The sequence below is a fragment of the Rhyacophila brunnea genome, unplaced genomic scaffold (assembly GCF_057557595.1).
Source record: "Rhyacophila brunnea isolate RB1 unplaced genomic scaffold, BYU_Rbru_1.0 scaffold_22, whole genome shotgun sequence".
In the NCBI taxonomy this organism is placed as follows: Eukaryota; Metazoa; Arthropoda; class Insecta; order Trichoptera; family Rhyacophilidae; genus Rhyacophila; species Rhyacophila brunnea.
Window position 1 is genome coordinate 8,693,915 of NW_028232882.1, and position 14,543 is coordinate 8,708,457.

The 14,543-nt window shown below is 37.4% G+C and overlaps 2 protein-coding genes across 3 annotated transcripts in view; one reads left to right on the top strand and one right to left on the bottom strand.

Moving 5' to 3' along the window:
• Npl4 (nuclear protein localization 4) overlaps positions 1-14,543 on the top strand; it is a 67,748-nt gene that overhangs the window by 16,890 nt on the left and 36,315 nt on the right. The window lies entirely within an intron of this gene.
• LOC147070013 (uncharacterized) lies at positions 7,134-11,590 on the bottom strand. The gene is made up of 2 exons (XM_085949356.1): positions 11,283-11,590; positions 7,134-9,990 (listed from the first exon to the last, which is right to left on the bottom strand). Exons 1-2 carry the CDS (start codon positions 11,283-11,285, stop codon positions 8,053-8,055), a joined length of 1,941 nt encoding a protein of 646 aa, XP_085805482.1. The 5' UTR covers positions 11,286-11,590; the 3' UTR covers positions 7,134-8,052.

Here is a 14,543-nt window from a genome sequence, read left to right on the forward strand (position 1 = left end):
ATACTTAAAAACAAAGCCGGCCGAGTTTATCCATTTTGAAATTTGAATAATCAATATTCAAATAAAAATAAAATTTACACTGCTAAAGTGTGTTCGATACTCGTCTTAAAGGAAACGATTATTCCTATTTATACCCTGAGTATAAAAAAAATATAAACTAAATCATAAAATTAATATTTTGTTATATCGTTTAGCGGTTGTTAATTTATTAAATTAAACCTCCATTATAAGGGTGCTCGATTATGTATTATGAATTGGTTAACCGTGCTCGACAGTCAATCCATCTTCAAACATTTCACCGAGCCGGCTTTGTTTTTCGTTAACAATAAATAATAATATTATGAATAAAATACAAACAAACAAAAAAGCATTTTATCAAATGGCTGCGGCACGGCGGCCATTCTCGTAATGCGTAATATATTCTTTTTATTAAGCCAAAAGTTTTTTTTTTTTAAATAATCAATCCTCAGAAAATTATATATAGATAATAACTACTAAAATATAGATAATGGTTTATTATATATTATAACATTGACATTGCACTCTATAAGAATCAAAAATTGATTTATATAATAATAATATAAATGTGTTTTTATTTTTTCTTTCGTCAAAACTTGTATTCGGTTAATATAAAATACGTAAGCGATATCAAAATAATTTTTAATTAACTGAACGATTTTGATAGATTTTTTTCACTGGGATAGGATTTTCAGGCAATTTTAACATAATATACTTTTTTTGTTTTAATTTTTTTTAATCGTAATTACTCTCCTAATATTAATATTTCATAAACATTTATCGAGCAATAACATTTAGAAGAATTTATCTAAAAATAGCTTATATCTTTTAGATTATTTTTTCTTTGATTTTTTGGAGTTTTTAGCATTTTTCCCACAAACATTTAGTAAATGCTAATACATTGCGACATAATTATTTTATTTAGTAAACATATATAATAATAATAATATGTAATTCAATGCATTAATATATACGCCTATGCAATATATATATATGTAAACACAATTCATAATATAGTATATTACTTCTTATCCAAAAGAATAACACTGTAAACTCAATTTGAAAAACATTTGGCTTTTAAAATATACAATATTTTAATAGAAACGATTGGCAGAAAGTTGAGGTATGGTATTGCGATAACAATAACTAATAAAACATAACATATTGGCATCCGTGACATGAATCTCACATTATTATGTTGGCAGGATTGAAAAAATAAACAATGTTACCACCACACAGAACTGTACAGTTTTGTCGTTACCAGTAGTAATAAGAAATTGATGTATGTTTAAGATTATCTACAGTAAAAACGAAACAATGATGCGGTTCGTCGATTGTATATGTACGAATACTCGGTCATCGGCTGCCAAGCATTTATCACGGCTCCCCATACGCACGCACACTATTGACCGACCGTATTATTGTTTCGTTTTTACTCCAAGTAATTTTCTTTCCTGCTTAAATGTGTCTGTATCCTGAGATCTGAAATCTCAGTTTTCCATTTCTTAGCCAATTTATTTATTTTCAATTTCTACTGTTGCAACACGCGGGTCAATTAAACGTGAGCTCTCTGTGGGCAACATTGGTTAGATTTTATAAATAATTTTTTTGTTGAGATACATGATATTTTGATGAATAATTTAATCAAATAATGGTTTCTAACGGTCGATGAGAAATACAAAATATACATAAACGTTATTTATATTCAAGTGTGCTAGCACTTTGGGTAACTATCGACGGCGATTCGCATGGAATAGCGTATTCCTTTCGCGCCGTATAACAATTATAAAAAACTACACAATTTCTTTTTAAACGATGTTGCTTCACGCTGCTGATCCGACATTCAAAACACGCGCAACTTTACCGTGAAGGAAAACCTTCACAACATTACATTTGTACTCACTAACCCGCTGCGGGTATGGGTATTCATGAACGACACTCGTTTACATGATCCATCTATGTATTCTTTCTATTTATAATACAAACGATTTTTTATTTAATTCATGATTGATTTTTATAAAAAATATAGCTGATTTATTCACAGTGATGCTATTATTCTCATGTCGACTACATACTGCAAAATTTTTACACAGTTAAAAAATAACTTCAAAAATATTTTCGAATCTGGGTCGATAGCTTCGTGTAATATCATAAGATTTTGTACTTTAAATTATCCATTTTAATCAACACAACGGTTGTTTTTTTTATGTCCAGCATACTCGGTATTTACAGGAATATCTAAAAATATATGCAGCCTAATCTGTGAATAAATAGATAGATCGTGTATGATTCTTTATAAACTCCCGCCATTCCCTTTCATATTTACAAATGTCTCTAGCGTAATCCCTTAAACTATTGATGTCAAAGAGTTTTTCTATCATTTTAAATAACAAAAAAATAGATAATTTCAACCTTTGTTCTGTGAATTATTGTGACGCACTTATTAATTTCAGACGTACATCGAATGAACAATGCGGTTCGAACTTGCGAGTATATTCATTTGTTTTTACATGTGGTTGAATTGTTGACATACGCCAAATCTAAATTAAGTTATTTATATTTCTGTGTATTCTACAATTTATTATAAAAAATAGATGGACGCTCTAAAATAGTAACTCAATATTGACATCAACAGCGTTAGAGATTGCACATACATAAATAACACTGACCACAAAATAATATTTCTTAGTATCAACAGAAATTAATACAATGCAATTAGAATGGAGTTTAATATGTAATAATATTCATGTTAATTATTTTAATCTGTATTCCTATTCTAGCAGTCGTTTTAACATGAAATTTGGGACTCGCGGGGGGCACTTAAAAGGTGTTTCTCTTTTCTTTATTACTATGGCAATGTTGTGCACGCACAGGTGCTAACTTCAGTGTCAACACAACTGTTAGAATAGGACGGACTACTAGATGTGATGTTTATGTAGTCATTTTCACTAAAGCACTCGAAATGAATCTATATTTCCTGGTTTTAAAACACAGTTTTTGTCAGTTCTAAATTTTTAGTCTCTCTATTTGATTGTTATTAGCTTCCAAGGAACGATTTAAAAACTAGATTGAAAATCTGGCTTTTCTATGATATTATGTGAAATCGACATGATTCATACATAATGCTCTATCTTTTCATCATGAGAAATTCACTTATTATGAAAATTATGCGATGAAAGTTTTACTTTATTTAAAAATATCACACCCACGATGGCCATTGGCCTATAACGTCGTGGGTCATGTCCATATATTGTTTTTCAATTTGTATATGAGTCAGAGTATGGTCCTAATAGGTTGAGGAAGTGGCTGACATCCATTTCTTGTAAAAACAAAATCTGTTAATACAAACCTCCACTCTGTGGAGGCCCATATGATTTTATTAGGATCGGACATGGTCGAAAAAAAAGAAATATTTTATTCCAAGTTTAGTTCTTTTGTCCTATTGGTCTATTCTATACACAAGGCTGCTTTCGGTCCGCTACGGCAGCTAAATACGCAGGAAAGTATCGAATTATTAACACTTATTGAAACAATTACAATAATTTAGTTATAATCGTTACAATAAGTACTATGTTTTAACAGCACTCTATTAGCTGTGATAAATTTTAGACCGGGAAAGACAGTTTTGACAGTTCAGACTGTTAACTTATTGTAATTGTTACAATAAGTGTTAATAATTCGATACTTTTCTACCCTATTTAGCTGCCGTAGCGGACCGAAAGCAGGCTTGGTTATAGAATAGACCCGCTGATGTCAAAACAATCAATAATGTTTCTAATGCCACTGAGGTTACGTCAAACAGCACTTGAATTTCCTATCCCTCTTTTCGGGTGAATATAGCATCTCTATATTATTTATGAAGTGAAAGCATATCCTGTCAGATATCTTCATTGGAAGCAGACAATATATCGGTAGAGAGCCTAGATATTGGATGTTGATGTCAGGTTGGGTCAGGCTGTTCTGTACCTTTGTGAAGTGGGTTCAATCCCACTCAGATTATTAGATTAGATTTGAGTGCTGTAGTGAGAAATTCTTTAAGAAATTAATAACATTAAAACTTTATAGTAATTAAAATTAGGTTATGATTACATCGTAAAAGTAAAGAATAAATATATTGGAGCTCTATTGAAAGACACTTGTTTGAAATCTAACAATTTTTTTTTATTGAAGCAAACAGTTCAGGACAAGCCGGAAGAGACACATTGATTATCTACATCCAAATTTATCGTATTATTTTATTATAACTTAATAAATATTAACTAAACACATGATTACTATTTTCTTTTAAAACACTCGTACAATAATAATATTATTAAGCAGGCGCGACAACCGAAAGTTAATTCATACATCGTCGTATTGCCGCACTTAACCGGGGGGTATGTGCCCTCGTCAAAAAAGCTTTGGTAGGTTAATTATAAAAACAAACGCGGATATTAATTATTATCATTTAGTGTACCGACTCGAGCAGAAGTTGTCCCATTAGCGTTACGTGAGAGAATTCGTACGAAACTATTGCATTGTCAGTGTGTAAGTTATTCCGTGATAAACATGGGCACAGCAACTTATTCACAGACAATGCAAAAGGTTTGTGAGCGAACTGTAAACGTTGATATTTTACAGAGGTAACGTCACGTATCTTAAGACAACAGGATGTGAAAAAGGATGAAACCTTTGTTAGCTTGGTAACTATACTAAATAATATATCCAAACACAAAATCATATTATGTATTATCATTATGCAATATAAATATAAAATCATTATTTACCGAAACAAATTTCTCAACGCAAACCACGCTCAGCTGTTGGATAAGCACTGGTGACAAGCGCCCGACTAAGACGCGGGTGAAATCCAACATGGCGGCCATTTAATGAGATATTACTGAAGTGACACATAACGCTATAGCCTGCTGGTAATATTTAAACCAAAAAATAATGTAGGTTTGTTTTGCCACACCAGTTTTTATGTTGGCTGGTCATAAAATGGCGCCATCTTGAAATGCAAAAGCGGATATCGTCCGGTGCTCGTCAGCAGCGTTACCAACTGTAGTACTTCAACCGTATAATTATCTAAAGTTCATATTAAAAATAACATTACACCGATTATTGATTAGCGACTTTATTACGTGCAATCACGACGCCCGTGTGTCCCCTATGTTGTTGTTTTTATTTATTTTTACTCCGCCGACAACATCGCGTATGCGTCACAGACTTATTTATTATCTCTAGTTTTGCATCGTTATTTCGTTTACATTTTTTCTAACCGCTATATCGAATGTAGCAAGACCGACGTTCCCTGCGTTGAACCTCGGCTACTTTTAATCACAATTGTTTCCATATCTTCTATACGACGCCCCCTCGGGGCTGCACCGGTGTGGTTGCTTGCAATAGATTGTTTGAAATGAATCGATTGAAATAGTCATAAAATAATGTATATTCTAATTATGATACCAATGATATAACCATGTCATAAATTTAATGATACTAGCATTATGCATTATTAATAGATCAAGAGAAATATAAAAAATTATTACAAATGACAAAATGCTTATAATGAATTCTAATTCTATCACATGTTATGGAAATTAATGCCTATGAAATGTATATGTTCTGGGTAAACTTTGGTTGTCATAGATACCAATCAGTGGAGCCCAAAATACTTTGGATTAACCCATAAAATAGTCTATATAACAGTACAATGCCCCAAAATTTTAACAAAAGAGTGGTGCTACGATTTGCAGATAACCAAAGACCACCCTAGCATCTTCAACAAAATTAGAAGGAAAGCCTAAATAACTGACAAAATTATTGATCCACGTTTCTGATAGCGTTTATTAAATCATGATTAATTCAGTTTCATGAAAATATCGCTTGATCTATGTCTAATGTAATGCATTATGCTGTTCTAAATAATTTTTATTAATTTAGGCAGACAGATATAATATATCATTTATATTACGTACAATACTGAAATGTCAATTCAGATTAATAATATTATTTTCACACTATACTGGCATCAAAAACGAAATCCAGCAAGATGTGAAAAATGTGTCATTAAATTTGGAATTATGTCAGTAAATAACATTGATGTTATTACAGTTGTAATAAAAATATTACAACACACAGATGTTATTAATTCCAATTTACACAGCTGATTGGAGACAACGTACGGATGACTGTTCATTCGTTTAATGAGAAAAAAATATTAATCGACATTCAAATTTAGTATTCGAATTCTTCTCGGCTGGAAGAAGATGTCAGATTAATCTTTAATAATATGAATATATGGAACCTTTCAGATAACCTATTGCAAGGAATTGCCGACCCGCCGCCAAAGAAATGTATCAAATATTCACCAGTTCAAATTCGAATGACGGTAGACATATACAAAAAAAAATCAATTATGTATCAAAGACGTGATCGACTAGCGCGCATCCGTCCACATTTGGCAAAGCGTTATGTATGTAAATATTGTCGATTTTCACATCTTTGGCGACGGTTTGACGACGTGTGTTTTAATTTGTTCTATCATATCTTCAAAATGGCGATGGTTTTTTTTTATTATTTATCCGTTGACCATTTCATAAGGATCCGTCCCTATTATCTTATTAAACGTTTTGCGTTGACAAAATAGACCGCGTCAATGCTATTCTGGGATTTTGCGAAAATATACTACCCATATACACAATTATTATTCATATATTAAATATAATTTATTATAAACATCGATTTTTTTTTAAAGATACAACACTCTTTCGATTTAAATTTTCAAAATATATTTCAACAGTGATAAAATTCGCTTCTACATTTTTACGATCATTAACATTAGTGTAAATATTTCTAACATTTGTAGACAATATAATATATCTGTATGTAATATATATTATGATTGTTTTTTTTTTATTTTCTTGAAAATGCCAGATTTAATATACAGTTAAAACATTCGCTATAATTATTATAATAGAAATCTGATCTGTATAACAAAACATTTCCTCTATAATGACTCAAACATTTCAACAAGTCAGTATTATTTTATTATTAGCAATAACGTAGGATAATCTTTAAACTTATATTGACAATTTGTGAAATCCAGGTACCGCTATGCTCCCGTGTGTGTCGCGCGCCGCGTTTCGAACGCGGCCACGACGCTGTGTTTTATTTGGCCCATTAACACTGATGAAAGTACAAATTAATAAATTGTTCGTGGATGATTGTAACGTTAAATATATTATCTATATCTCGACTCCTGCAACTCGATCGCATTCTTTGTAACGGTCACTAAAAACTAGGCCCTGACAATTTCACATGATAGCTCTCTCCGGCCCGACGCGAGAGAGACGTCGAGGCGCCGGCCTTCCCTATTCTACTGCTCGATTGGCTCATTCCGGCCATGCCGATCACACAACTCCATCGTCGCGCGTAATCTATTCCCTGTTATCCGGCCTAGCCGACGACTCAGTTAATTTTAAAACAAATAAATTAGTATCGATCCGCTGAACGCGTCCGCGTGTAGCCTCGCCCCCAACGGGGCGCCGAGATGCGCCCGGCCTCGGACAAATTATAATATAGAACACTTTAAATATTATAGTACGGGGGGTGACGCCTCTCGTTTTAACCTATACCTCGGAGCTTACTCTTTAAGAAACGTTCGAATTCCAAAATATATATATCGACTATTTTAAATTTGTCTATTCGGTCGCGATCGCCGTCCGAACGTGACGGCTCCGGAGACGATTTGGACCACCGCAACGGTTCGCGGCGGTCGTGTCAAAATTAGGATATATTACAGTTTTCGCTCGGCCGAAGAGACGAACGGCAGACGGTACCTCCCCGTCGACGGGCAGATGCCGTAGTCGCCCTCTCCGCTCGAAGCCGACTCTATTCTCGGGGCGAAGAATTAGCGGATCGTTAAACGTACGAAAGCTTCTCTCGGCTCACTTCGACGGGCAGACGCCCAAAACACACCGCGATAAGCCTATTAAGAATAAGAACATGCGTAGGCCATAAACGCGCGGTCGATATCAAAACGACGGCGGCTTAGTTGAACTTGCCGCAGTTGGCAACGAGGATGCTGGTCTGCGGCTTGCCAGCACTGTCGCCTGACTGACTGATGCGGTCCACCAGCTCCAGACCCTCCACTACGAAGGCAAAGATACCGGTGAAGCCGCGCATCTCGCGCAGAATGATGCGGAACTGCGAGCCCACCAGGCCCAGGTTGTCGTGCCTCTTTTGGCTGCGCCGCATACCCACGCTGCCGCGTACCGCCAGGATCTTGGTGTCATCTGGCATGAAGAAGCCGTCCTCGAACACTGACCTCCCCCCGCGCCCGTTGTTCATCTCAAAGTCACCTGTGATAATGCTCTCATTCTCCCAGCACTGGAAAATATTGCAGCCCTTGTAGCCTACGCCCAGCTCGCCTGTTGATAACACACCAAAATTTTTGGCCATCTTTGGGGCAACATCACTGCGCACCTCGATCAGGATCCTGCCAAAGGGGGAGCCGTTGATCTCAATGTTGAAGTAAAAGACTGGGTAGACGTGCGAGGAGGGGTTGCGTACTAAGGCCGCCTGAGGGGAGTGCTGGAGCATTCCAGGCGGAAGAGCGCCTACAGGCAGCAGCTGGCCCGCTTGCGGAGATGCTAGCCCACTCTGTGAGTGGTGCGGCGGGGGCGCCGGTAGCAGGTTGGATGCAGCCATCGACAGTCCGTCGGACTGAAACGCCCCCACACCCTTGTTTGGGTTAGGCGAGTGGAGCGGACCACCGTTGTCAGAAAAACCGAGTGGACCGGACTTGGACCCACCCAAACCCTGGGATTGGTCGGCCGGATGATCGTAGCCGCCAGTCATCTTGGGTGGACCATCCGGTAGGGAATGCACACCAAGCTTGTCGGCGTTGGGCATCATGAGAGGGATATAGGGGGGACGCGAGACGGGAGCGGGGGCGGGCAGCATGGCGTGGAAGTCGAGATTGCCATTCTGCCCCTGCAGGAAGGAGGGCGCTGCGCTCTGCTGCTGCTGCTTGAACAGGAAGTGGCGGGAGTAGAGCTGCGACATGCAGTAGTTGGCGAGGAACAAGATGGGGTTGTGGTAGCCGTTGTTGCTCTGCAGGGCCATCTCGCCAGAGTGGATGGTGGCGAGCGCCTGCTTGAGAAGGTCGAAGTCGAAAATGACACCCGAGTTCTTGATGAGGTCATCCAACTTGCACTGCAGGAACATTTCATGGTGCTTGGCTTGCAGCCTCTCCTTTTCGCTGGCCAGGTCGGAGAGCAGCGAATGGATTTCGGCGGGGCTCTGGCCCTCTGTCCCGCCATAACTCTGGCGTGCCTTCTGCAGGCAGTCCCTAGCCTCAGATAGCTCGTAACCGGGCATATTGTTGACGAGGTCCGTCTCCACTTGGGTTTTGAGGGTGGTGCATGCCTCCAGGATTTTGAGCAAGAAGTCCCTTTGTTTGAAGACAAGATGCTGGATATCGGAGAGCATCTTTTGCATGACAGTGAGCTCGTTCTGGAAGTCGGCGCGAAGGATTCGCTTGGCATCGGCCTGCGGTTTAACAGTGTGGTCAGCATGATCAAGGTGGGTGGCGCACGCACGGCAGATCTGGACGTTGCAGGCGTGGCACCACAGTGTATACGGCATGGCGTGCGTGTGGCAGTTCTCAGACTTGATCTTGGGCTGCGGGTGAGGGGGCTTATCGGGCGGCTTGGGGGGCTGCAGGCCGCCCAGCCTCCGGGCGAGGGCCAGCACGGCAGCGTAAGTGGGAAGCGCCTCCGTCCTCAGGTCGGGCACCTCCGTTCTCTTCCAGCAGTAGGGACAGTACAGCTCCCGCCCCTTAAGCAGTACGGTGTTGACGCACTTGAGGCAGAAGTGGTGCTTGCACGCCAGCACCTTGGGCTGCTGGTCCAGGTCATTGAAGGGCAGCCGGCACACGGAGCACAGCGTCAGGTCTTCTATGTCGCCCAGCGGGGAGTGCGCCATCTGTCATCAAACAAATTTATTAAAAAATCATTCATAAACCCACTTTCCGCATCATCTCGGATATTAATTGTAGGGAATTGAGGTATTATTTATACTGAGATCAGAGTGACTAGATTTACAAGTATAAATTTTGTAGTATGCTGAGATGATGGGCTTAGCTTGAAATCAAACACCAGACGATTTATGTTGGTATACCTGTATCTATTAAAATATTTCAATCCAATCTTAAAAACTATTTTGTTTAAACACATTTTGTGGATTTGAATTCTTTCCAACAACAATTAGCTCAATTTATTTAAAATGGGGTATACCAGGACCAATTACATAAGTATGCGAATTGGACTAAGAAGTATTAATTATTATGTGTGATGCTTCAAGTTACCGTTTATTGAAGTATTTCTCTCATATCTCGCTGCCTATTATCTATAATCTTTACCCACTAACGCCTTTCTTTGTTAGCTAGAATTGGTGCATTAAAGAGACTTCAATTAGTACTATTCACTGAGCCTATTATTACTACTGTAATATGACGTTTATGATATTGTGCAAAATATCTTGTTTATCCATGGAAAATAACAAGTGTTTTTGGTACATATGTTATGGCATTGACAATTTGGATAAACTGTCAAAATATTTGAATGGTGAGCTGTTCTAACTCTTCACATTTTTCAGATACCTACATAGTTATATTATTATTATGGCTATTCATTTCATAGTCATCAATTTTATATTATTTTTCTCGTTAGGAAAACAAAAATATTGCTGGACTGCCGTGTGTATTTATTTGTACGTCACGGTTGTAATAATATTGGATTACAATATTGACAGGAAGTAAATGTCATTGTATCTGGTGGCTGACAAATCTAATAACTGGGTAAATATGCTCGTTTTTCATTCCGTACACCGCCCATCTGCTAATCTAATAATTATTTTCGCTGGCACAATGTTAAATTTGAAGTATGATTTTGATGTTCGCCTACGTTATTTGTCAGTCACCCAGTCATCGCATCCGACACGGACATTGCTCGGGCGAGCGGAGTCCGCTGGCCCATCTCTAAATTGCACACTTTAATAGCCGCAATCGTGCCATTTTACTCTGGGTGTGTATTAATTGAAAAAGGGCGAAATGGAAAGTGTTTTTAAAAGTTGTCATTCCCGCCGTACGTCTGTTTGAAGGTCATTCTTTTGCGTTAGAACGAATGACACGGCACTGCCTCGGTATGGGCGATCGGCGCCTTTGCTCCGGTCGCAATATGGACACATCGCGAAACGCAATTGAATCGATTACTCACCATGATTTCATGTAAAAACCAACCGTTCCGCCGACGAGATATCCGATAACGACAATTAAGTATTTACACGTAACGTATTCGACTCGGGGTAGGACATTAGAAAAACTTTGTACTTCATTAACGATATATTTTTTTATAGAGACGGGGTTCGCTTCACGGTTTATGTTACATATTTACGAACGGATTTCGCCGAGACGCACGGCTCGATTTAAATCTAACTAAATTAACTAAAATTTAAAATAAAATCGATGTGAATTGCCACATCATTTTACGTTTTGTGTACACACGCCATGTTGTTTTGGCAAACTGTCGCTAGCTTCGCGCCACTCAACAGATTAGTGTTGGAATGATGAAACATTTTTCCTACGTCAAACAAACCGCGCGATGATGTATCGCTTTTTCGATATTAAAAAAATATCATAATTGAATTTAATAATTATTGTATCTGTTTTTTCCGCAACCGCAGATAACTCGTATTATTTCAAGAATCCCACTTTTCTCTTATCATCTTATCGAGAGGTGATTTAGTATTAATTATTTTGAAATAGCAATTCATTATGAATATTTTTAGCTTTCTCTAAAAAATAATTAATTATAGGTACCTACCTATTTTACCCATTATCTAAAGCTGAGTTAGAAACGGTTAAAAAAACATGAATCATTTTCATTTGATTTAGGTATTTAATCAATCTAATAATTTTTACGTAATAACGCTATAGATAATAAAATAATATAAGCCATAATATAATGTTGTTGATAATGTAAAAAACACATTACATACCTATATATAATATTATACTTACCTATATTTGAGTAGGTAGTTAAAATTGTACATTATAATATTTATGACATTTCCGTTGTGTTTGTAATATTGCATTTACTCATTTTGCGACAGAATGTCGAGAGAACGTTTAATTAAAAATATAGTAATGCTGCAAGCGAAACGTTTTGAAATCGCCCAAATCGATCCGCTTTCGTTTCTGTTGACGCGCGTGCAACGTTGTACCGCGCTGCACATTCAACCTGTAGGAACTTCAAATTAATGACCATTTTCTACTTTTTTTCCGCCGCTCTGAAGAACCTCCTCTGGATTCTTATGGAGTACATATTTTCTTTTTTTCCTCCGCGCAGCCGGAAACTTTGAGAATAGAATTTCCCGTATTGCGTGACTGCGGCGGATAATGGATGCGCTTTGTTTTGTTTGCTGATGAATTAAAATTGTAATAATTATGTTATTATAAGCCCGGCGGCCGGTCGAACGCTGTATTGATTTTGACAGCGGAGACCTTTCCCTCTTGCCGCCAAACATTCTTGCATTCTATATTTTGAAATTCTCCACATTGTTTACTTCCTGTAATTATCGTGTAAATATAATTTTTCACGGCACTGTTTTACGGCGTAAGAAAATTTAGAGATATTTAATATTATGCGAGGTAAAATAATATACCTACTTAAGGAGGTAGGTAGGTAGGTACCTATTTATACAAGTATAAAAAATGTGTTATTACAATATATTATTATATCTGGCTAAATTTAACGCATATTATGAAAATGTGTGGGTCCCAGCTCATCTATTATATATACAAGACTGCTTTCGGCCGCTATCTAGGGTAGGAAAGTATCCAAGTATTAGCACTTATTGTAACAATTACAATAAGTTAGTTGTAATTGTTACAATAAGTACCTACTATGTTTTAACAGCACCTCTCTTGGCTGTGATAAATTTTAGACTGAGATCCTAGACAGTTTTGACAGTTCAGACGGCTAACTTACCTATTGTAATTGTTACAATAAGTGTTAATATTTCGATACTTTCCTACCCTAGTTAGCTGTCGTAAAGCCCGAAAGCCGTCTTGTGTATAGAATAGATGCCCTGGTTCACATCCTGGGTCTAGCAAGTACACATATTGTTTTTCAAGTATTGAGTATTGACCTAATAGGTTGAGCAAGTGGCTGACATCCATTTCTCGTAAAAACAAAATCTATTAATACAAACCTCCACGCTGTGGAGGCCCATAGGTATTATGATATTAGGATCGGGCATGGTCGAAAAAAAAATGTGTAGGAGAGAGCGAGACAGTGAGAAGACCTATTAAAAGGGATAAGATGAGATGAAACATACACGTCATCGCAAATTCTAAATTGGAAAAATAAATTGACACGCAAATAAAGGAATCGTTTATTTTTATCGGGTCTTGATAGGATACTCTCATAATAGTTTGACAGATGCATAATCTAGCGTATCGACACGTCCAAGAATGTTGACAGGTGACACTGCCACCTGGTATTTTTTTCTAGTATATCATGGCCCCCACAAAGGGGGGGCTGACAGGGCTCTAGCCTGGGGGCCCGGACTCAGAAAGGGCCTGGCGTGGCGAATCGACCGGATAAGTGATTTAAACACACATCACAAATTCTCTCGAACAGTAAAAAAAAAGTCGCCTGCAGCGCTATTTATCTTCTATATTATTATTTAAAATTATGTGGTTGTACGATACAATTAAAAATTGTGTATCGATACACGACAACTCCATAATTCAAATAGATGAATTCAAATATACACAAAACACAAAATATACACATTAATTTTTGCCGCCGATGTGGGTGGCATGATAACAATACTACATTGTAAGTAAATCCATTTCAACATTACATTAATTGAAATGACTGCAGCTGTCACAGCTCATTTACTTATATTGTAGGTATAAAAGAAAGTAATTTTAAATTATCAATTAAATACCTACCTACCTAAATTGAATACCTACGTACTAGATAGAGGTTGTACGGTGCTCTATAGTACATGCGGATATTACACACTAATTGGCTGCAGGCTGCTGTTGACCGAGGAAAATAATTGGGGGGGCCAAGGTTTGATTAGGATAGGACTGCAGCATTATTGGAAGAAGGAGAGAAATATTTTAATTTTTAACACTCTCACATCATTGTCATGGATGAAATCCTTTCCAAGCTGATTCCATTCCTCTCGGCCCTGTGCGCTGGGTTACCAAGTTCTTCTGCAGATTTTAGCCATTTCGTCGTCTGTAGATGTAAAAAACAACTTGAAAATGTATAGATATTATTTGCATGGCCTCCACATTCTGAAGCGGGCCCCCACTACCTATCGCAAAGGTTAATTAAAAACAGTGTGACGATCTACATTTGCGTATTCGAAATGGTGTTCGAGATAAAATTAAGGATATTCAGTGTATTTTTTAGCGATTTTTTTTGTATTTTTGAATGCACTACACTTCACTTGAATTT